The 21,023-nt window shown below is 51.8% G+C and overlaps 8 protein-coding genes across 8 annotated transcripts; 4 read left to right on the top strand and 4 right to left on the bottom strand.

The window, feature by feature from the left end:
- Nucleotides 1-325: 325 nt before the first annotated feature.
- Nucleotides 326-2,820, bottom strand: FIBRA_00220 (uncharacterized protein; the record flags this gene model as incomplete). Its single annotated transcript, XM_012322119.1, has 5 exons — nt 326-616; nt 683-1,644; nt 1,720-1,916; nt 1,974-2,527; nt 2,593-2,820. 5 exons carry the CDS (start codon nt 2,818-2,820, stop codon nt 326-328), a joined length of 2,232 nt encoding a protein of 743 aa, XP_012177509.1.
- Nucleotides 2,821-3,917: 1,097 nt separating this feature from the next.
- FIBRA_00219 (uncharacterized protein) lies at nt 3,918-5,294 on the bottom strand (the record flags this gene model as incomplete). Its single annotated transcript, XM_012322118.1, has 8 exons — nt 3,918-4,088; nt 4,140-4,313; nt 4,367-4,491; nt 4,546-4,674; nt 4,730-4,932; nt 4,984-5,046; nt 5,110-5,174; nt 5,229-5,294. 8 exons carry the CDS (start codon nt 5,292-5,294, stop codon nt 3,918-3,920), a joined length of 996 nt encoding a protein of 331 aa, XP_012177508.1.
- A 1,705-nt stretch (nt 5,295-6,999) lies between these two features.
- Nucleotides 7,000-8,169, bottom strand: FIBRA_00218 (uncharacterized protein; the record flags this gene model as incomplete). Its single annotated transcript, XM_012322117.1, has 1 exon — nt 7,000-8,169. The coding sequence occupies one exon, from the start codon at nt 8,167-8,169 to the stop codon at nt 7,000-7,002; it is 1,170 nt and encodes a 389-aa protein (XP_012177507.1).
- A 669-nt stretch (nt 8,170-8,838) lies between these two features.
- On the top strand, nt 8,839-10,182 carry FIBRA_00217 (uncharacterized protein; the record flags this gene model as incomplete). Its single annotated transcript, XM_012322116.1, has 6 exons — nt 8,839-8,979; nt 9,037-9,071; nt 9,132-9,160; nt 9,219-9,652; nt 9,714-9,836; nt 9,898-10,182. 6 exons carry the CDS (start codon nt 8,839-8,841, stop codon nt 10,180-10,182), a joined length of 1,047 nt encoding a protein of 348 aa, XP_012177506.1.
- A 1,334-nt stretch (nt 10,183-11,516) lies between these two features.
- FIBRA_00216 (uncharacterized protein) lies at nt 11,517-13,318 on the top strand (the record flags this gene model as incomplete). The annotated part of the gene is made up of 3 exons (XM_012322115.1): nt 11,517-12,263; nt 12,655-12,823; nt 12,903-13,318. The coding sequence occupies 3 exons, from the start codon at nt 11,517-11,519 to the stop codon at nt 13,316-13,318; spliced, it is 1,332 nt and encodes a 443-aa protein (XP_012177505.1).
- Nucleotides 13,319-14,039: 721 nt separating this feature from the next.
- Nucleotides 14,040-15,060, top strand: FIBRA_00215 (uncharacterized protein; the record flags this gene model as incomplete). Its single annotated transcript, XM_012322114.1, has 4 exons — nt 14,040-14,250; nt 14,310-14,415; nt 14,468-14,741; nt 14,797-15,060. 4 exons carry the CDS (start codon nt 14,040-14,042, stop codon nt 15,058-15,060), a joined length of 855 nt encoding a protein of 284 aa, XP_012177504.1.
- Nucleotides 15,061-15,105: 45 nt separating this feature from the next.
- FIBRA_00214 (uncharacterized protein) lies at nt 15,106-15,818 on the bottom strand (the record flags this gene model as incomplete). The annotated part of the gene is made up of 3 exons (XM_012322113.1): nt 15,106-15,477; nt 15,545-15,665; nt 15,715-15,818. 3 exons carry the CDS (start codon nt 15,816-15,818, stop codon nt 15,106-15,108), a joined length of 597 nt encoding a protein of 198 aa, XP_012177503.1.
- A 757-nt stretch (nt 15,819-16,575) lies between these two features.
- On the top strand, nt 16,576-17,791 carry FIBRA_00213 (uncharacterized protein; the record flags this gene model as incomplete). The annotated part of the gene is made up of 6 exons (XM_012322112.1): nt 16,576-16,695; nt 16,758-16,935; nt 17,004-17,184; nt 17,245-17,360; nt 17,417-17,562; nt 17,660-17,791. The coding sequence occupies 6 exons, from the start codon at nt 16,576-16,578 to the stop codon at nt 17,789-17,791; spliced, it is 873 nt and encodes a 290-aa protein (XP_012177502.1).
- Between the last annotated feature and the right edge of the window lie 3,232 nt (nt 17,792-21,023).

Genomic DNA, 21,023 nt, shown 5'->3' with positions numbered 1-21,023 from the left:
CTGCCGTAAATGCTTCCATGGGCACGACCCGCCCAGCTTCTCTCAACACACCTCGCAGTCTTGCTCGTATCTCGTCTGTCGCCATTCGCCAACCTCACACTCAGTCATGTCATTAGATGCCATCGATAGCAATGCAGAGACGAACGAAACACACAATCAACCAATCTCATAGTGTGCGCGATAGCCCCGACGTCAGTACGTCGTCCAGCCATCCCCACAGTATCAGATCCAGTCAGGCCCGTCCGGATCGTCAGCCAGCAGTCCACCTGCAGGTACACAGCTTAGTGAGGTCACTCGGCAGCACGCCCAGTGCAACTTCTATGACCTACCGATACTCGGCGAATTTATTCTTGGTCTCCGCGACGTCCCCTCTCGCATGCAGAGACCCAGTCGTACCGGGCCGCACACAACTTGTGTCACGAACTTGGCCCCCTTTGGAAGGCTTCTTCACGTCTTCCGTGAACACCAGGCTTCTTCTCCCTGCTGAACGAACCTCCTGCTGCTGTGAGCTCTTCCCCTTCGAGGCGGGCTGCGCAGAATGAGGTCGCTGCAGCACCGGGCGTTGGCGACCGTCTGCTGTCATCGTGGTCTCTCTGCGTTTCAGCGGTGTCTGTTTCTGTAATCATACGTCAGAATCCTCCACACAACCCCCATTCACGGAAGGTATCGATGAAAAACTCACCCATCGACCCGCCGGCGTTGTCGCGTCGCCACGCGCCCACCTCTCCCACCAGCCATTGGCCACTTTCCTATTCAGAGCTGCCATGGCCTGTGAGTCCATCACGTCCACGCCGTCTTCTGACTCGGCATCCACCGTCTGATCCTTGCGGATAGCTGCTGCACCGTACTCTCCCGAGTCATCAGGAGTTACCGGCCCTGGTGAGGACCGGCCGCTACATGCTGACTGCCCCGATGCGTCAAGGCATTCAATGTCACTTGTCACCTCATCCCAATCCCACTCGCCGAACGTGTCCCGGAGGTCAGGCCCGAGGTCATTTCCCTCTTCAATAACCTCCCTGTCGTGTCCTGGTTGCGAGAGCGTGGTGCGGACCAATCTTTTCCCGACGGCCATGTCAGTCATGCTGCTTTCACCAGACGCCACACGTGTGAACAAACTTGGGAGTGGTCGCCGGGCAGGCGGACTAGAAAGGACATCTGCACCGAAATCGTCTTCCTCGTCTTGGTCGGTCCACCTCGCGGACTTGTATACAAGCGGAGAGCAGAGCTCGGGTGTATTACACCGTGCCATCGAAGGAGAGGGGGACACGTAGCCGTCTTCTTGACTTACAGAATCCGGCTCGGGCATGAGAATGTCATCTTCGACGACGCTCGGAATGTTTTCCTTGTTCGCTTCAGTGGGAGTGAAGTCTGGTGGTGTTGCTGAAGAATGCATCCGACTCCCCTGGCTGTCGCGTGGAGGTGATGAGGAGGCCGCGCAGAAGAACTTGGACGACGTGAGCCCAATTGAACGGACTTCACGGTGCGTTTCCTCCCGCCTCTTACGTTTTGCTGCCATATCTTGGTCCATCACTTCCGTTAATGTTCGCTTGCCACTCGCCCGGCCAGCCGCGGCGGTGTGTTTCCCGGCAACTGGCACCGCCCTCAAACCAGATTGTGGGGCGGGAGCGATCTTTGACTTCGGTGCTAGAAAATGATTGCGCGGACGTAAAACGTTGGTCAGTACAGAAGTCCTTCGTTTCTGAGAAATATCGGACTTACTGAAGAAACTCAAAATCCCAATTGTAGGTTTTTCCGGAACAATATCCTTTTCCGAGCGAGACAGTATTGGCATGTTTTTGGGGATCGGCTTGAGGACGCGTGGTACAAACGTTGGGTTGATATCTTCCATAGGCAGCAGGCTGATAGGGCACGCATCACCTTCAGCGACTTGCTTTGCTAGTGATGCCTCGAGATTCCTGAATAATACAGAACATTCGTCAACGATCGGTGATACGACCTCATTCCCGACTTACGTCCCCACGTATGCCTCCGTCTCTTCATCCCATAACTCACCAGCTGGCGGGTCAGACAAATACACAAGCATCTCCTGCGTAGGGTCATACACCCTTTGATATAGAAAGACTTTTTCGGCCTTCCTGAACGCCTGTAAGTAATTACTCGGCACTTTTTTCTTCCCCTCCAGATTCAGTGCTCGGATCACGTTCTCGACGGTCTTGTATTTACGCAAGAGCGAGTGCGCAGTTTTGAGTCCAATGCCCTGGATGCTTGGGAGGTAGTCGCATCCGCTGAGGATTGCCATGCTACGGAATTGGACATCTGACCACCCCAAAAGGGAAATCCCGCCAGACGACCCAGAAGTGACAGACGCGAAATCGGCCCGGGAGACGCAGATTATTGTAGCACTGGTGGGATCTAATTTAAATAAGACTTTCTTACAGCCGAAGACCAGAAGATCGGAGTCCTCCGTAATTATTCCGTCCACAATGCCGATACGTTCCAAGTAGGCAAGCTGTGCGTCTGCCTCGTAGGGAGCCACCACGTATGGAACCGACTCCGCCCGCAATGCCTACAGCACCAACACCATGAGTCATAAACGGAGGAATGTGGTTATGACCACGTTATATCACATACCTTGATGAGCTGATAGGCCATTTGCGGCGTAACATCGATGCATTTCACGTAGTATTCTCGTGCTTGGCCGTGTTTGCCTTGGGCTGCAAGTGCGTTTGCTCGCGCGAGATTTTCGTCACGTCTCTTCTTGCGATCAGATTCAGTACCTTGCTTAGCGGGAAGAGGACCACCGTCGAACACAATATATGGCTTTATCCGGTAATGCTGAAGCAAGCGGACACGATGCATGGCGTATTCAACATATCTGGCAACGAGGCGTCAGCATTGCGAACTTAATCATGCGTGTTAGTATTGGCTAAGAAGTGCATGATATGCAAATGAATGACGACGAAGCACGTATGTATCTCCTAGGGCCGTACAGCTAGCGTGGTGAGTGAATACGATCGCGCATCCGCCAAACACCCATATTAGTAGCACGCAACTGCACCATGAACCAGACCACCGCCTCCCCTCAACATTGAAGCATATGACGTGCACATGCTTGCTAGCCCCTGCACATCACGGAACATGCACAAGCAAGCGCACCAATTACGAATCGCACCTGTATACAATGCCTCAAGCACAGTAGGTCTCCAGCGTTGGGGAGGCTTTACAAATGGAAGCGTGTCCACAAAGACCTGGCTGTTTAGTCAAAACCATACTATTGTCTCTAACTTGAACGTATGTGCCCTAGTGCACATGATTTCGGCGGCTACATGCCTAACGCCAAGACGCTCAGAGACGTCTTACCCCACAATGGGTTACGCCCCTTCCTAGCATATTAATCGCAGGTCACATTGAGCACTCACTTAGTAGTCTTTTTCCCTGTTGCTAACTCCGGTGCGCAGCCATAGACTCCTCTGTGCAGCCAAACGTATGCATCGACCGCGAGAGTCTGCCCGGAGAATTCTGATAGCGGTTTATTAGCTTGAATATCCTTCAGCAGAGGTAATAGCCCAGAAATTCCCATAATCCGCGAGTGTAGATGAGCAACAGAACATGCGCGTCCCAAGCGAGCTAATAAAAATGAACAAAGTAATCAAGCTGAGGTCGCCGTTTGTCGTAGTTCACAGAAGAAAGCGCGGAGAAACACGCTTGTCACACAGTGACGTCGCGTTCAGCAGACGCGTAACAAACGCCGCACGTGATCGCGCACGGCCACGCAGTGGCCCCTGCCAGTGCCATGATCCGAGACCGCGTGTCACGAAAATCCTACCCAGCATTCAGATCTTCAGAATCAAGCTAGGATCGAGTTTATACTGGTTATACATTCATTGGTACATTAGCTACGGTATGCTTCTCGCGGGATACACTACAGTGCTGATGGATAATACAGGTTAATTAATTTACTTCAACAGTCCAGCCTTCTCTGCCCGTTCCTTTGCGTACTGCGCTCGCGCTACCTTCGAATCCTCCTCAGGAACAAGAACCACGTCAAATTGCAATAGCTTGAACGATCCGCCCTTGGGGAACCCACGCTTGCGCGCTTCGGCGTCGTCGTGGACGTCCTTGAGAGTCTGTCGACCAGATGAGCCTCTGCAGTAGAACGAATACGAGAGTCGACTTACTACCACCAAAGACTTCTTCACACCGAAGACGGCATCGCTGCTGAGCCACTCGTCTCCCTCCGGGTAGAGTGCAGTTGTGAGCTTGTTGTATCCAGGCGCCTCGATCATCATATGCAGGTGATTAGGTCTCATGTTATGCCGTCCAAGTTGAATGAGCATCTCTCCGACGGGACCCTGCAAAAAGACATATTCAATACGAGCGCAACTATAAGCATTCAGAGACTCACATCTCCTGGGATCGGGTAGGCAACCGGCACGACCGCACGATATCCATACTTCCCATCTTTGTCTGTCCGCAAGCGTCCCCGACAGTCTGGCTTGTCTCGGGAAGCGTATTGCGTGTCATAGAACCCTGTAGATGGCCTCAACATCCATCCAATAATATATGCAGGTCATTCATACGTACCAAGAGCATCGGTCTCCCAAGTCTCAATAGTAGCATCCGGAACCGGAGTGCCATCTGTGCCCACTACTCGTCCCTCGACATACATGTAATCACCCTTGCCTTCTGATGCGATGGAAGCTCCGTTGTCGACTACAAACGGATGCATGTTGGCCATGCAGAATCATCCGCCATGTAACAAACTCACCATCAGGAGCGTCCTCCGTAAAGAATGGACCCAGCACACTGCTTTCCGTGCCGCCGCTAATTGGGGGATTGTTGATTGCGTCGACCAGCGCCGACACACCCAGTGTATCCGATAGGAGAATGCACTCTTGGCGAATGGGGGTACACGTCTGGCCCACGCGAGTGAGGAATTGGATAGCAGTCATCCATTCCTCCGTCGTAAGACTTATGATGCGATTGAGCGACACAAACGAGATGAATACTCGAAACACTCACCTCGTCTCATTCACGAACGCATGCAAGTGCTTCGTGAGTGTTCTGATGAGGAATCGATGACGTCTGCAGGAGATGATGGTCAGATAAACTATAGAGTGCGCGATGTGCGGTGCGCTGAGCACGTACGGGTCCGGTGTCAATTCAGTTAATTTCATCATATTCTCAGTAATAGTTTCCGGCCTATCAGGAAACTGCGAGGATGTTCACAATCTGGCCATGACAGCATGTCAAATGATGGCTCGTACCGGCAGGAAAAAGGGAGGTGGCGGGAGACCGTTTGAGACGGCCTTCTCTTCGACTGGGTGCTCCATTCTGAGACACTGGCGACGGGATTAACGTTAGGTGCGCCGAACGATGTGGTGGGCGTGGTTAGGAAAGTGCGCGTTATATACACCGAGAGGCTAGAGATACTCAGTATTTAAGGCAGTAGCTTCGACGTCTCAGATTTTGAGGGGCTGCGAAGTGGGGTACCAAATGCGGTAAATACATGTGGCATCAGCAGGTCAGGACCACTCGCTGAAGGAATCACCTGGCGCACTTGGTCTGTCAGGATGACCAAAATCGATGGCCGGGATCACACCTTTTTTTGGATCTCACGGCGCGATGACTAAGGCGGACAGGAGTGAATGCTACTGGATGTCATACTGACCTCCACCAGAACGTCAATGGACATGTTGCTGCTATGGACGCACGATGGGTGCATCGCGGGGCTCCCTGTCCATTCAAATGTAGCCGCATAGATGGGTTTGGTACGCGACACTCCCACATGATAAGGAGGATACTGACACATAGGTCTTCGGACTTCAGAGCGCTTTCGTCCGACGCGGCTTGTCTCAATTTTACAAGTGAGGCCTGGGTGTGTCTTGAGTGTCCTAGAATCCACATTGCCGCGAATCGACAGTTTGGCACTGATATTGTGGGGTACTCTTGCTTTCAAACGTGTGTGTGGGGTATTTGCTTTAGCAGCGCTTCCACAGTGTCTGGTGCCGAGAATAAACACTTTAAGCTGACGTCCAGACGCCATTCAGGATAGCAATGACGCCCCAGGAGAATGATGCAGGTTCATGCGGTGAGCCTGACCATCCCAGAGGCTGGCGGCGCCAGCTCTTGCGTAGACAATCGTTCAAAGTAGCGTCCCTCCGTTCTCCCTGCGAACTCACACTTTAGCACTGTGAGTGAGCGAGTCGTCGCGATCCTGGCCCATACGGGGCACCGTGATTGCCGCAGCTTCCCTGTCAGCAAGTCGCTGCCTGGACTGATACTCACGTCAGCTGAGCCGCTGCACGCACTAGCGCTCCCGAGCAGCGGCGGCCGGACGCTCGTCTGGTTGGTGGTGCCACTGGTGGACACGGACCATGGCAGTTACATGGTCACTGATGACCAAGTACGCTCTGCTCCGCCGTGTGGCCATCGGCACTGGACCTCCAAACGTTTAGCACCGACTGCAATTGTCTTCAATTCATCTTCCATGATAGATGGGTGGCAATGAGGATGTCCGTCACAGAAGCTATCGGGCGGTTCAACAGCAAAACGTGAACGTAAGAAACCGCCCAAGCTAGGCTAGTATGAACTGTGTACATGTTAGCTTAAGGAAGTCGCTTCACTCTGGGTTTAATGTGTTGGCAATGCAGCGGCGTCGTGGCGGGCCCGTGGCCACGCTGTCGCTTAGATAAAAGATCACATCGCCATCGCTCGTGCGAAGTAAATTGACGAATTTCAGGAGAGCGAATGAGCAAACAGGAGCGTACGCTAAACATCGCGTTTGGCCAGCGATCGGCGATCGGGACTTGGATCAGATCTGAATACCCCACATTGTATACACATTTGTGGAGGTTCGTAGGCACTGACCCACGGTACCTGTGTGCTGTTTCAATTTGTCCCGCGTGTCCGCCGAGGACATCATGGTCATTGCATATTACTTGCTGGAGACACAATAACTACCGAGCGATGGCTCGGATCATACAACAACCTGTGATATCCAGAGCGGTCAGTCAACCCGACGCCGCACGACAACCATTATTGTATGCTCACTTTTGCAAAAAATCGCTTGAGCTCAAGGACCGTCCTTTCGGGCTTCTCCTGCTGCACCCAATGTCCGGCACCGTCAACTAACACTAAGTCTTCCTCGGCCAAGTTGCTGCAGGCTTGTGACTTCATTCTATCCAGCGCGCCAGGTATCTGGAAGACGCCCCAATCTTGCTTGCCGGCCAGGAACATCGCCGGCACCTCAATCTTCTGCCCAGAAAATATTTGCAATTCCTGGAAATATTGGGGCTGGTAAGCGCGATAACCATTCAGCCCGCCTTGAAAGCCTGTCCGTCCATACTCCGACACATATACGGCAAGCTCGCGCTCCGTCAACCAGGTGTTGGCCGCGACTTCATCTGCGGATGGTGCGTGTGGTTCCACAGCCTGGGGCATGGTTGCCTCGAGCGGCATCATGTAGTAATGAGGCAGCTCTGCCACCTTGGCAGGATCCGGAGAATCCAGTGGCCGAGGCTCATTCAAAGGCCAATCCGCGCTTTTCATATGGTAATACGCACGAATGAACGCGTGAAGTCCGCGCGGGGCATTCATCATGTCGCGATTGGCGTCTTCGCCAGCGAAATATGGTACGTAATATTTCCTGGGGGGGTCGAGAGCAGCAAGCTGCACCTTGACTTCGGGAGAAAAGATGTTCAACGGAGAAGGAGGGGGTTTAACCGGGTCCACTTTGAACAATAAGGGAGGTGGTCCGGGAAACGGCGTGGACATGATGACCAAAGACCGGAACATGGCTGGACGGATAAGGGCGCACAGCGCTGCGACACCGGAACCCATGTCGTGACCTACAATAGAGGCCACGCTCGTGTATCCCAGAGCGAAGACTAGTGCCACTACATCTCGCACGATGTTGATAACCCGGAAGGGACCTAGGTCGTCCTCGAACCTGATAGGGAACGATGGCGCAGTACGACTGGTCGTCTGGCCGTAACCTCTCATGTCCGGCGCAACTACGTGAAAGCCCATCTGAGCAATCGGCACGATCACCTTGCGCCATGAATACGCCAGCTCTGGGAAGCCATGGAGAAGAATAACGAGGGGCAATGAAGGATCACCAGCTTCCAGGATATGCATGTTGAGATCGTTCACAGGCAGGAGTCTGGAGATAATCTCGTCTAGAAGACCATCTGGTCGAGTGGCCATTTCTGAAAAAATGGAGTCTGGTCAATCATGAACACCCAGTACGAATGCATTAACAGTCTCACTGGGTAAGAAAGTCGATGCAACGATACCTAGAGAGAGTCAAATTTCTTAAGCGCGACAATGCCCGTGCGGACTGCGGATATCTCAACATTGTGATCAGACCATAACCGTTTCCGGCGATATGGTTCGACAAAAGAGGGCGGTGAGCCAGGTTCAAGCTCCCTGCACTCACAAGGGCACATGCATGTCTGAGTCAGCTCATGACGACGACGAGATCTTAATAGAGTATTGGCTAGAACTTCGTGGATCTGCGGTAGAGCACCGTTTCAGGCTGGTAGCGATAGACCGTTAGACGAAACCGAGACGAATGTCATTGTGAGAGTTCCGCGGAATCGAGTCGATCATGGTCGCAGACGACAACGTCCACGATCGCACGAGTGACTTGGACTCGCAATGAAGTCGATCAAATCTCATTTTCTCGCATACACAGCCCAACTTCATCCCCATCGTTCGACACTCGTCGCGGAAAGCGGGCTGTACTGCTAGACTAGTGACCCCATCTGCAGTCGAGACTGCCGAGTTTGTCTTCCAGCACGAGTGCTGCCGCCGCAGGCCTTCTTTGGGAATCCACGATTTCCAGATTCCACATATCGCCAGCGACTTGCAAGCATGTCCGAATCAACGACATTTTCCGCGGAGAGCTACTTTGCAACGCAACCCGCACCTTCTTTTCTCGAGGAGGATGTACACAAGGTCCGCGAGTTCGTAGAAAGGCACGCACGAGCGGGGAGGAAGGTCGTCCTTGTCACAGTGAGCCTCTTTGTTTCTACATTGCCCCCATGGCTGGAGCAGACGGTATCCTCATAGAGCGGCGGGACCACTGTCCCACTCGAGCTCAACGTGTGAGCATAGCCACCGCCCGTCTGCCATGCCCATCGCCTTATCATGTCTGTGCATTGCAGCGTCCGCTTCCTCGACAACTTCAGTGCCGGTACGCGCTCTTTCGCTTCTTCCGCTGCCGTTCTGTGTTGACTTTCGCTGTTGTGAAGGAACTCGTGGCGCGACCTCCGCCGAGTACTTTCTCAAAGCAGGCTACGCCGTCATATTCATGCACCGGCAGTTCAGTCTGCAGCCGTTCAGCCGTCACTACTCGCACTCCACTCACCCGTTCCTTGACTTCCTGGAGATGGAGCAGACCGGTGCAGAGACGGAGACAAAGCTGGACGGAGTCGGTAGCGAGCCACAGCGCGTAGGGCCGCACATCAGCGTAAAGCTCTCGGAACGCACGCAGCTCGTGGAGGTCTTGGCGGCCTACAAGGCGGTTCACAAGGCGGGGACACTGCATACGCTGACATTCGTGACAGTCAACGATTACCTTTGGCTCCTCCGCGCAGTGAGCCAGGAGCTGTCGGTGTTGGGTCGAAATGCGTTGTATTATCTCGCTGCCGCAGTAAGCGACTTTTTCCTCCCCCGACAGAAGCTTGTGAGTGCAAATCTGCAGATTGCACTCGTGGTGCGGATAGTTAAAAGTTATTGTTCCATAGTCAGAGCACAAGATACAGTCAGGCAAAGGAAGTCTGCACATTGAGATGGATCAGGTACCAAAGATCCTCAAGCCTCTTGTCTCTGAATGGACCCAGGGCCAAGCCTTCATCGTCTCCTTCAAGGTGAGAATTTCCTTCAACCGATCGCACTGCTGCCAACAGACTGATGCTCCCATGCCTCAAGCTCGAAACGGACCCTTCGCTGCTTGTCCCCAAGGCTCGTACTGCGTTAGCACGATATGGGCATCAAGTTGTAATCGGCAACGATTTGCATCACCGCAAGCATCGTGTTGTCTTTGTAGCACCCGCGCATGCCTCTCGTGCCGCCCAATCGGATGATGCAGAGGGATTTGTCGAGACGTGGATCCGGATAGATACCAATGCTCCCCCAAGTAAGGAGATTGAAGAAGACATTATCGCAGAATTGATCAGTAGACACCAGTCGTGGATAAACCACACAAGTGTATGAATATTGGCATGCTGTCAAGTGCTTATAGTATAGTGAGCAGCCGCTGACGTATGTAAGTTGTCTATTAGTGAGTGAAGGTGAAAGACAAGCGGCGTGTACTGCCTCACTGTCTACAAATGCTACCTCGAAGGGTGAGATTGGTTCTAGTCATGACGTTCCCGAGACGTAGAGACATTGCGCCCAATCGACCGTCAGACACGCCATTGAAACCTGCAGTATCCATACGGAGCTGTCTGAGTCTCTGGGACTGATCTACTTGGCAACTACGCAGCTCTGGGCGACACGTACATACTTACTATGTACTTGAGGCGAGAAACCCAAGAGGCTGTGAGGACTCAGCACATCGATATTTAGACTTCAAGCTGATCCGAGAGCAAAATGGAGGCCCTCGGGCCTAGTGAAACATCTTGCGGTCAGCGCGTGAATGCGATGTGAGACGTATGATGGGGAGTAGCTAGCAACATAACTGTGGCAATATGTGAGCGCTGCTACGCCAAGAATAATCACGCAGCGCGTAAAACTAAATCCGAGGCAGGCAGATGCATGGTAGCTCATATGTAAGGGTGCAAATGGATTGTCCGCTGAGGGACTCGGACACGACTCCGGGTCGGGGCTGTGGTCCGTGACGGTATGGCGCCGGCGGGAAGATCACGGTCTCGTGATCTGTGACCAGGCACGCACGGGTGGCATTCTTGTGACGCTGCACGCACGCCCCAGCCACTGCAGGGCCACCACCCGGTCCAACCGTACTCATGTTTCCTGCGGTGCGAGCTACCAGAGAGAGACTGTGCAGTGTATGAGCCTCTGTGGGTGCCATACTACGCACAGCCATCCAATTCTGAAACTGTGTGTGTGCGCAAGCTCGGAGAATGCATTGGGCAGGCGCGGGGGATGGAGGGGTCTCGACCCGGCTGGATGCTCTCGATCAGGCAGGTGTCCCTGAGTCCGGAGTGGCTGCAACTTTTCCTCCCAGGGCTTTCTCGCTCGCAGGCACGCACCTCGCGCTGACCGTCTTCTTATGCCGTCGGTGTGCGCCCTAGTTGTAGTCACTGCCATCTCTTCCAGCATTCGTGAGTATATCCCCCTTCTCTGTTGTCCCATCTTTCGCCCCTCCATCACCCATATCACGTCCATATTCTACTCCCGCGTGTCGCAGGCCCCGCCACATCTACTGGTCTGAATCACCAAACTAACCCTCCTTTTCAAGGCGCCCGCTAGGGATCTACATCAACGGACCACCCCGTACACGTTCACTCATTTAAGATTACACTCGTTCTCTCCCAGCCACAAGCCCGTCCTTATTATCCGACAGGCTTCACTGTTCCCCCCCTTCCATGTTCACTCCTCCCGCGTCGCCCGTCCCGATCCGCACCTCCCGCTCGCATCGCCCCCCAGCCCACGTCCACGGCTCCTCGAGCGATCGCCTCATCCCTTCATCTTCACCCTCCCCTCCGTCCTCGCGGTCTTCTTCACCCTCCCCCCTCACCCTCCCCTCAATCACGGTTTCTCCGCCTAGCCCCCTCTTGCTCCAGGAAGAGCATCTCCGCAGAGTCTTGCGGAAGCGGCGTACAGCACGACATACCAGATGGACCGTCCTCCTTATTCCGCTCGTCCTTATAATCATCACGCTTTCAACTCGCTATCTATCCCATCCTGCTGTGCTTGATGTACTGTCCCCGGACTCTTATCCTCCGGGCTGGCAGAATCTAGCAATGTCCCTGCTCAACGGACAGTCCCCCAGGCATGGCCGACATAGTAAACGAGGGCAGGAATCGGGTGCGACATCCACCGTCATATCGTTTCAAAATACATCGTCATTACCAACGCCGACATCGTCGTCGCCCTCCACATCAGCATCTTCATCAACGCCATCTTCCACAGGTGATGCCAGCTCTTCTGTCCCCAGTATTCCGACGGCTCCCGTCCTGCCGACTCCGTTCCCGCAGCCCTTTACAGCACTCCCACAGACCTTTTCGACAGAAAGTTGTCAGGTCTTTTTCGAGAACATGACGCAAGCGGAACCGTTCCGGGAGTGCCGGCCTTTTTCGTTACTCTTCCAAAGTTCCGAAGAATTTCTCGAGGTTTGTGTCCACTACCATTGTATCATACGCTTTGTCATTTGTCATCTGCTATCGTTGTCGAGGCAATATTGTGCGTCATGAATTTGGCAAACTCTCAACCTAATCAAGGACCACTTGATGGGTGGTCACTGGTCATTCTCCATCCTGCTGGAGCCAGAGGTTGGCCAGTATAAAGGCATCTGATCGTTGACAGGGTCGCTGTCAGGGACATGACATGTAGCCCTAATGAATGCCGAAAGTCATTTCGGCTGCGTTGCTTCGGGAGCCGTCTGGCTTCTGCCCTGCCCATCTTTCTTGCTCGATCTCCGTTTGTGTCGCGCGGTGCCTGAGCGAAGGATTGACGACTGATTTATGCTTTATTTTGCGTGTGGGGCTGACCCGCATCAAGCAGGCACAGAAAAATATCACACTTCTCAATACGATGGTATGGGGAACTTGCAACACCGATCTCGGCGTGGAGCAATGTACAGAGAACATGGGCTGGTTCGCCGAAGAATTGCAGACCGCGTGCGCATCGGATTTATCGGCTCAGAACGAATTAGTAATGAGCACCCTTACTGGTAAGTCTCTGTCCCATCCCAGCCAATGTGTTCCACTTTTTTTCAGCATGGTGCTGATAGACTGCAATGCAAACCACAGGCCTACAAGCATATTCGCTCATGCGGAGTGTCGCGTGCCTGCCAAACAACACATCCAACACGTACTGCTACATCGACGCCGTTGCGAGTCCACAGGTGGCGGACACGGACTACTATACCCTCCCGCTCGCGATTGGGCTTCCAAATAACTCTATGCCGACCTGTTCGCTGTGTATGCAAGACACTATGGCCGAGTACTTGGAGCAGGGGCAAAACTTGACTGCGCTCCAGGCGACGTACGAGAGCGCAGCAGTTATCACGAATGCGGCCTGCGGGAACGGGTTCGTGCAGGAGATTGAAACCGCAGTGACCAGCAGTGCACTGCGCGCTGTGGGTGCGGATGTGGACAGAGTGCTCGGGTGGGCGTTGTTCAGTGCGGGTGTGGCAGTGCTCGCGTCGGGTGGGGCGTGGTTGTGACGACGCGAGAATGACGCTGTACTTGTGGACGGACTCTTCGGCATGGACGCTGGTTGTCATCATGAGCTTTATCATGATGCATTTTTCGGGACGCTGGGTGGTTTTGCTTTCTGGTGCGGGTGTTGCTCGTTCATTTCACATGCATGTGGGTTTGTGCAATTCTTCGCTATCTCCTAGGTTGTTGGAGTCCTTTACTTTACACCTTCTATTTTAAATATGCCCTATTGTACTGATGTCTTTTTGCATGCCCTTTTGAAGTCATGGGCACAGGGATTCTGACGCACGCCATGGGCGGTATACACGAAATTGACGACAGTCTTCTTCGACACTTGTTATTTATTGATTTCATTAGGCTTCTATATCTGAGATATTCCCACTGTTGTCTAATAGTCATCTCATGATCGCTTTCATGTCCCCTGCCTGGAATATGCTCGTTATGCAATTGCCGCAAGATAGGGCATTCGGCGATGCCCTGATTTAGCAATCCGACATTGCTCGGGAAGAGCCGAATTTGACTGGCGTCGCGGCGGCGCAGCGGCGAGTGCTCCATTGCCGCATCTGTCACCGCCATGTGCGTGCACTGCGTCTCCTTTCTAGATTCAACCACCTATTTCTTCCCGCCTCATAGTAGCTGGGCTACTCCCTCTTTCTCTCTCCTTTTCTCGCTTCGACGACTTCATCTGTTAGCTCGCATCCACAAGCACAGTGTCAATTGGGTTCTATGCCGCGCTTACGGGTTCTCGCTGGACCGTCTATTGAGGAGGTCGTCCCTATATCTGCCAATTCGGACGTCCCGGTAGACATCCACAGCGATGCGTTCGAGGGAAAGGTTGCTGTGTACGTGAAGGGCTTTGCTGACGCGGATGGGGTCGTGGGGGACAGTCCGTATTTCAAGAAGCGGACCACGGTGACGTGGAGTATCCAGGTCCAAGGTATGTCTTTTGTTTGAATGAGCAGCCTGAGCATCGTGGTGTTCAACGATACATTGCAGGCAGGTTCTTGCGGCCGTATTCTGCGGACGAGATCCTATTCGGCAACACGTTCGAAAGGCCACTCAAACTCCCTTGGGGCTTCGGTGCTGCGCTCAAGTTTATGAAGTGCGCTTGTATTAGAGTCAAATTCTATTTCACCATCTAATATCTATCCTAGTTGTGTAGATCCCACTCTCGAGCAGGACCTCACATCGAATACTAGACCTTGGGCACTCTCCCCGCTCATAGCCACCATGCCATACCTGCAACATCGGCGGCTTGAGAGCGAGACAAAGCCACCTGCATTTCCCCCCGACGTCCCCATCGAAAATGATATCTCCCAGCTGGCTCTGATGGACAAGAATGGGGCCAAGTCGAAGGAACTCCTGAAAGATCGACGCTCGTATTTTTGCAACGCAGCACACCGGAAGGATGTCGTATTCGGTCCAGAGGTCGGTTTTCATGACTGAAAGCTCATTTTCTTCAATGCTCATGGTAATGTACTAGGATCTTATAACCGCCGATTTTTGCCACGATTACCTACGCTTCAGTGCGCACGGGGTCTGCTTGCGTCTACCTGGGGGGATCACAATTGACATGATGAAATACTGGGATGGGCAGCCTGTGCGATTTGTCTGCTGTCAGCGTATCAATGACATTGAGCGTTCAGGAGGCCAGCCATGGGGGAGGGTCTTCTGGTGCGTTGTCATTGAGCCTGTAGAAGACGACGATGATGTTGGTGAAGACGAGGCCAAGGAAGATATAGACTAATGTACGAACCAAGCGTATAAATAGGATATTCCTCGTATGGTGCTCCTAATCGTCTAGTGTAAGATCTATAACATTTTTGTCCAGCACACGCTTCAAGACCATTTTTGAAGGACCAAGTTTCTGCTTGAGAGCAATGGAAGAGCCTCCTCCGCCACTTGTAATCGCGTCTATGTCTTTTTGGATCTTCTGTAACTGCTCTTGCGTCGCAGCCAGGGCGTTCTGAAGCGCGGATAATTGGTGAATTGTCGGCTTGACATCTCCAGGAATAGGGGGTTGTGGGACATCACTTCTGAGACGTTTGCGACTACTCTTGCCATCTGTGATACGTTGCGACGTTTTCGCGGCACGTTTTCTGATCTTGCCCTTAGGTACGGGTTCACTGGGCTCATGAGAATCTAGTGGCATGATACCCTGCGCCTGTAAAATATCTTGCACACGTAAGAGAGTAAGTAATGCCTTCGCGGACTTACCATTCCGTACTCACCTCTCGACCTGTAGCGAAATATGAACCGAGCAGAAAAACTTCTCGGCGGATCCAGTATTTCCTGCTGATGACGATAGGAGAAGTTCTCACAATGACGGGACGATCCGAGACTGTCCGTGGACTTGAAATTAGCTCCTCACATTGACTAGAAATGCAGAATAAATGCGTACGATACGCAATGCGCTCCGGCCTTTTTGCTTTTTTCATGCACTGGGCCTACATCTGGCTGGTGCTGCTGTGCTGAGAACTCCTTCTTCTCCTTCTTACCTAGCATAACCCGGATTAGTTTTACTTCAATGGTACCCAGTCTGTCATCGCAGCCTGATTGTCCAGGGACACTATCATCATCTGATGTAAACTCTTCATGAGTGGATCGACAAACGCCACTTCAGAAAGGAAATTACATGCCCGTTGTCACAAGCGCCGTAAACTGATAGGGCTTCCTCAAGGTTGCGGAAGTGCGAATACCCCACCGTTCACCTTTTTTGCCCGGATAGCAAGTGGAAATTCCCATTCTGCGTCCATCCATGATGCAAGCCACGTTGTGAGAGCTTCGAGCATGTAAATCGTGCCAGCGGACCACGAATTCCTGTCGCGAAGATGGCTTCAAGTTCAAGTTGTGGAAATGTGGGAGCGCAAACGTACCTTCCCAGCCTCACTTGGGATGTAACATGAGATAGTCTTTTCGTCTTCTACTTGCACCGCATACTCAGGAAGGTCCTTGCCATCGCAGGAGATGGATATGCGGAACTGATAGTGCAACATATGTCCGTCGAGGTGGCAGAGTATGTTATATTGGCGCAATCCTGAACTCAGGTAAGTGATATGCGACGCGGGTTCGAGAGAGGCGCGTGCGCGTCTGTTGGCAATGTGATGCGGGGTGGACCGTGACGTTGCGGGGCTTTGAGCCACGTGCGCCGAGCCTGACTGTAGATCTCAGTATTCAATCGCGGTGGCTGGCAGACCGTGGCAACCACTCCGAGTCTCATCTCGCGTCTCGCTGTACACCGCATCCACCCTTCTCCTCTGCCATGTATTTCAAACGCTGGGAGACAATTATACACTGCGATGGTGTCCCCATCGAGGAATACGCTTTCCGCATCGTGGATGATTACACTGTCTCCTGCTACATCGCAAGCGAAGCTGGGAAGGTCAGCCGCCACTCGTTCTCCTCGTTCTAGTTGTGCGCCTATCAGCTATCCTACACCCCCAGAGTTTCTCAGTACACTGGAAGAATCATCTAAGCATGATCGCGTCTGCCGACTGCTACATGGATGGGCATTGTATGGGATGCTCCCGGACGCCACCTGAGAAGAAAGGATCCCGCTGGGGTATCCGGACGAACACAGATGTGAGGCAGCCCTTTCAATTCACCCCTCTTACCCTCACTGGTGAGTAAATACTATCACGAGAACAAGGTAACGAGTCTCTAATATCATGCTATGACCGTGACTTGAAGATAACGATGAGATCGCCAGTCCGGACGACCCAAGCATTGACAATCTGGGCATTATCGAGGTCAAAGTCTGTCGCGTCAGAATTTCGCGCCGACCTCCCAAGCATCATCACCGGAAGCATCCTGTTCCCGCGCATACGCCAATCCACGAGCGAAGTAAGAAGGCAGGAACACACTGTGTCTCGTAAGTCGCTGACTGCAAACCATATAGAGCATTCTACTCAACCCGAATGTATATAACAAGGTTGGGAGAGGCAATTAGATGTGCGCCGCATTCTTCTTCAGCCTATCCTCAGTATAAATACCTCGACAACCCCAAGCATCCTTATATACGTTTTATCTTCCACTACCGACCAAGAGGTGAGTCTGCTATAAGCCCGAGTGACACTGTGCACCTTAGAGGGATGTTCTATTAGCTCTTTTGCAAGCCCAAGGCATAATTCCTCGCGATCTGCCAATTCTCGCCCGTCAAGACGTGCCACGAGGCTATGTTGATAGGGTTTCGGTAGCCTCGGCGCCGCACTCGCGTTCCCGGTATGCGAAAGCAGAAACAGAGTTACCTGTGAGTCGTGATCCATCAGAGGCCGATACTGCTGAGATAGAGGCAAGCCCTTCCTTGCGTTGTATCTGGTGGCTGACATAGAAATCGGGTTCAACAGGCGATGTTGCGCGCAGAAAGTACCAAGAGAGAGTCGTCGGTAGGCTATGCGGCCATGGACGTGGGACCATCTCCGGGACATCCAGTCATCGATGTAGATGCGGACGTGATCGACTTGACAATGGACGACTAGGATTTGATGATTGGTGATCCACCTGACGCTCCTCTTCTTTTAATCACTATTAGCCCTGTCTTAATTTTGAATACCCTATTTCACATTATATCTTTGAACTCAGGATCAGCCCATTTGTTTTTGTCTTTTGGGCTTGGCCGCCGACTGTTCCATGACCCCTCTACACGAGCTGCACTAGCGTGGCCAATATTTGGACTGTGGTTGGAACGGCTTAAGAAGATTACTTGATGCCTACTCACATATCAGCGGTCACCGAAGTCGACATATGCAGCACGCATTTGTCAGTTGTGATCGGGTCGTGATCCAGTAGAACACCTAGTGAGTTTTCACACAAAAAAAACATGACTGTTTCCCTGCCGCAATGGGAAGGCATCGGAAAGATGCCAGCTGAATAAGGTGAGCCTCCCCTTCCACAAATATCCTCGGCTGGGGAAATATCACTTCCTCGGTAGTGTCAAGGCATCACTGCTCGCTTGTTGTGTTATAGCGGTCGCTCAATATCTTGCTCAGGGATCTCATGGTCTTCGAGTTTGAAGACCACTACAAATATCAAACTATTACTGGGCCATGTGATCCATCACATTTTATGTGCGACGTCTGACGATTTATTGCATTGCTGCACCGGGGAACGAATAGACATGTGCGTGTCATATGGATGATGTTAGCATGCGATTTATATTTCTCCCAATTCTTAGAAGCAAACCATCCATGCGAATAGCGCACAGTGTCCGTGAATCGCGTCTCCTTACAATTTTGAAGATCTTCCGCACATGGGTTGCGAGCACTTCGGCCAGCAATTCGACGTTCGTGCGTATAACGTTTTCGGTGAGACATGGTAGTGCCCGATCAAGCCTGATCTCATCTAATGAGTGTACCAGCGGCTATATGGGTGGTATAAATACTGCACTACGCGCCATTTCCACCGTCTGCTTGACTCATCGCTGCAGATTAAGAAAGAATTTCAAGGCGAGTGGCTTGATTCGCTTGGGAACAAGCTAACTATGCTTAATTAGAGCCACTGTGTATTTGAACCCAACATGGTTGCGATCTTGCATCATGGTTGGGCCGAAGTAGTGGTCACGGCGGTTACACTCTTTGTTATATCGAGAGTCGTCAAGTATCTAAATGGGTTACGGGTAAGTGTGGGTGCCATAGCTATTCAACGCTTATGTATTGTCCTGTCTGAAGCATGCCCAGCTGATTAATCGTCGCTAGATCGTTGGTCATTTGCCCGGAATGAAATGCGTATTTCCACCATTGTCATTCCTATGTGTGTTTAATCCTTTCAGTTCGGGATTAATCTGGTTTTGGAGAAGACGTTTCTTCGACTGTGAGTTCTCAGACTCGTTTGTTGACGCACGATTCGGATATTGAGCCTGTAATATTGATTTTTGATTGTGCTTGGTAAATCTATGAACAGTTTGGCACAGATACCATCTCGATCATCCCTTTTATCTATGATGACCTGCAATTCTACACGGCAAACCTCGACGTCGCCCGACAGGTGATCGCAGCAGGTGCTGATTCTCCTTGGACGAAAGTCTTCGCGCCGCATATCAAGTGAGTGGTATCTCACCCTATCCATCCATATCTAAATATCAGAAAATAGTCAATAGGGAACCAATCTAGTCACTGCAGAGAAGGGAGTATGGCGAAGACATAGGAAAATCTTAGGCCCTGCCTTCAATAATGAACTGTAAGTTGGTCAAATATGTATTATAATCCTTGGCCAACGGATATTGATGATGAGTGTAGGTACACACTAGTATGGGATCAAACAGTGCGGTTATATCATGATATGTTAGACCATGAAGACTGGGCCGACCGCGAGGCTGTTGATATATCCATTGTCCCGTCTTTCACTCTCAAGGTCCACCTTCTGCCACAAGTAATAACTGAGAGTTTATGTATACCCTTTTTACAGCTTTGCTTTCTTGTTCTTGCCACATGTGGTTTTGGATTGAAGACTTCCTGGTCCGATATGACGCGTGGAAGCAGTAGCGATATGTGCCATCCAATGCTTGGCAATCAATTCGTCTTCTTGGTTTCTACCCAGGTGGCTAATGAGGCTGCCGATTAAATCGTTAGTTCCTTTCGTTGCCACATTAAATTTTCTGACATACAATCAGTTTGCGTAAGGCACAGGATGCATATCATCTATTGGATCAGTACATGAGAGCGAAAATAGATGAACGCAGAGAAGACGTCAGAACCCAAGGAACCTTGATGTACGACGGGAAAAATCGCGATATACTGAGCCTGCTAGTTTGGTCAAATGAGACTAACAAGCACCACGCTGAGAAGCTGACACTAAGTGACGATGAACTGGTAAGTGTTCAATGACGCTGTGCGCGAGGCGAGGTTTGGAGCTCCTGGTAGATATCAAATGTGTTTGTCATGCTATTAGCGGGACATCAGGTAAGCTGGTAAATCCCCAGCAGTGAATTCAAACACCATAGGAAAATGATGATGCAGTCGAGCGGAAACGTGATAGCCGCGACGTTTGCCCTTCTGGCTGTGCATCCTGAAATACAAGATGCTATCTATCAACAAATAATTGATGTCATCAGAGTGGAAAACGATCCAGTAAGTTGACTGTGATACATACACTCAAAATGACTTCCTGTGCCACCGAAAGCAGACGACTATCACAGGCTCGATAAAGTACTGGACGCATTCTATGAAGCAAATCGCATGTTCCCCGTAGTCTGTGTGATGGCTCGTCAGGCCACAGAAGACACGAAGCTGGTCGTTCCTAGCCCCTTCGGATCTGGAAGAGACATTATAATCCCGATTCCGCAGGGAATAGTGGTATGTTAGACACTGTCGAGCAAATCTGATATGCAAAAATTCAACATTTCGATAGGTTTATGTTGATAATTTAGGCATGGGTAGGTATTGGCAACATACGGTGGCAGCGAACGACTGTATCCTCGCTAAATGCATCTAACAGCGAACCATCCTAAATACTATAAGAAACCAGAAATTTTCGTTCCCACGCGCTGGGAAAGCAAGGACATTACCGGCCCATTGGCGGGGTTCAGCTATGGCAAGTGGTTTGTGCCGCGCAATATGAGCGGGAGATCTAACGACGACCTGATATACAGGCCCACGCAGTTGTATTGGACGCAAATTCGCCACCACGGAAGCTGTTGCCTTTCTAACAATGTGCCTACGCGATTGGGTAAGTCGAGCCTTTGCTTACCAAGGGGGAAACTGTGGAGCAATGGCG

Source organism: Fibroporia radiculosa (assembly GCF_000313525.1).
Source record: "Fibroporia radiculosa TFFH 294 genomic supercontigs, scaffold66, whole genome shotgun sequence".
In the NCBI taxonomy this organism is placed as follows: Eukaryota; Fungi; Basidiomycota; class Agaricomycetes; order Polyporales; family Fibroporiaceae; genus Fibroporia; species Fibroporia radiculosa.
This window is presented reverse-complemented; position numbering and strand designations above follow the sequence as displayed.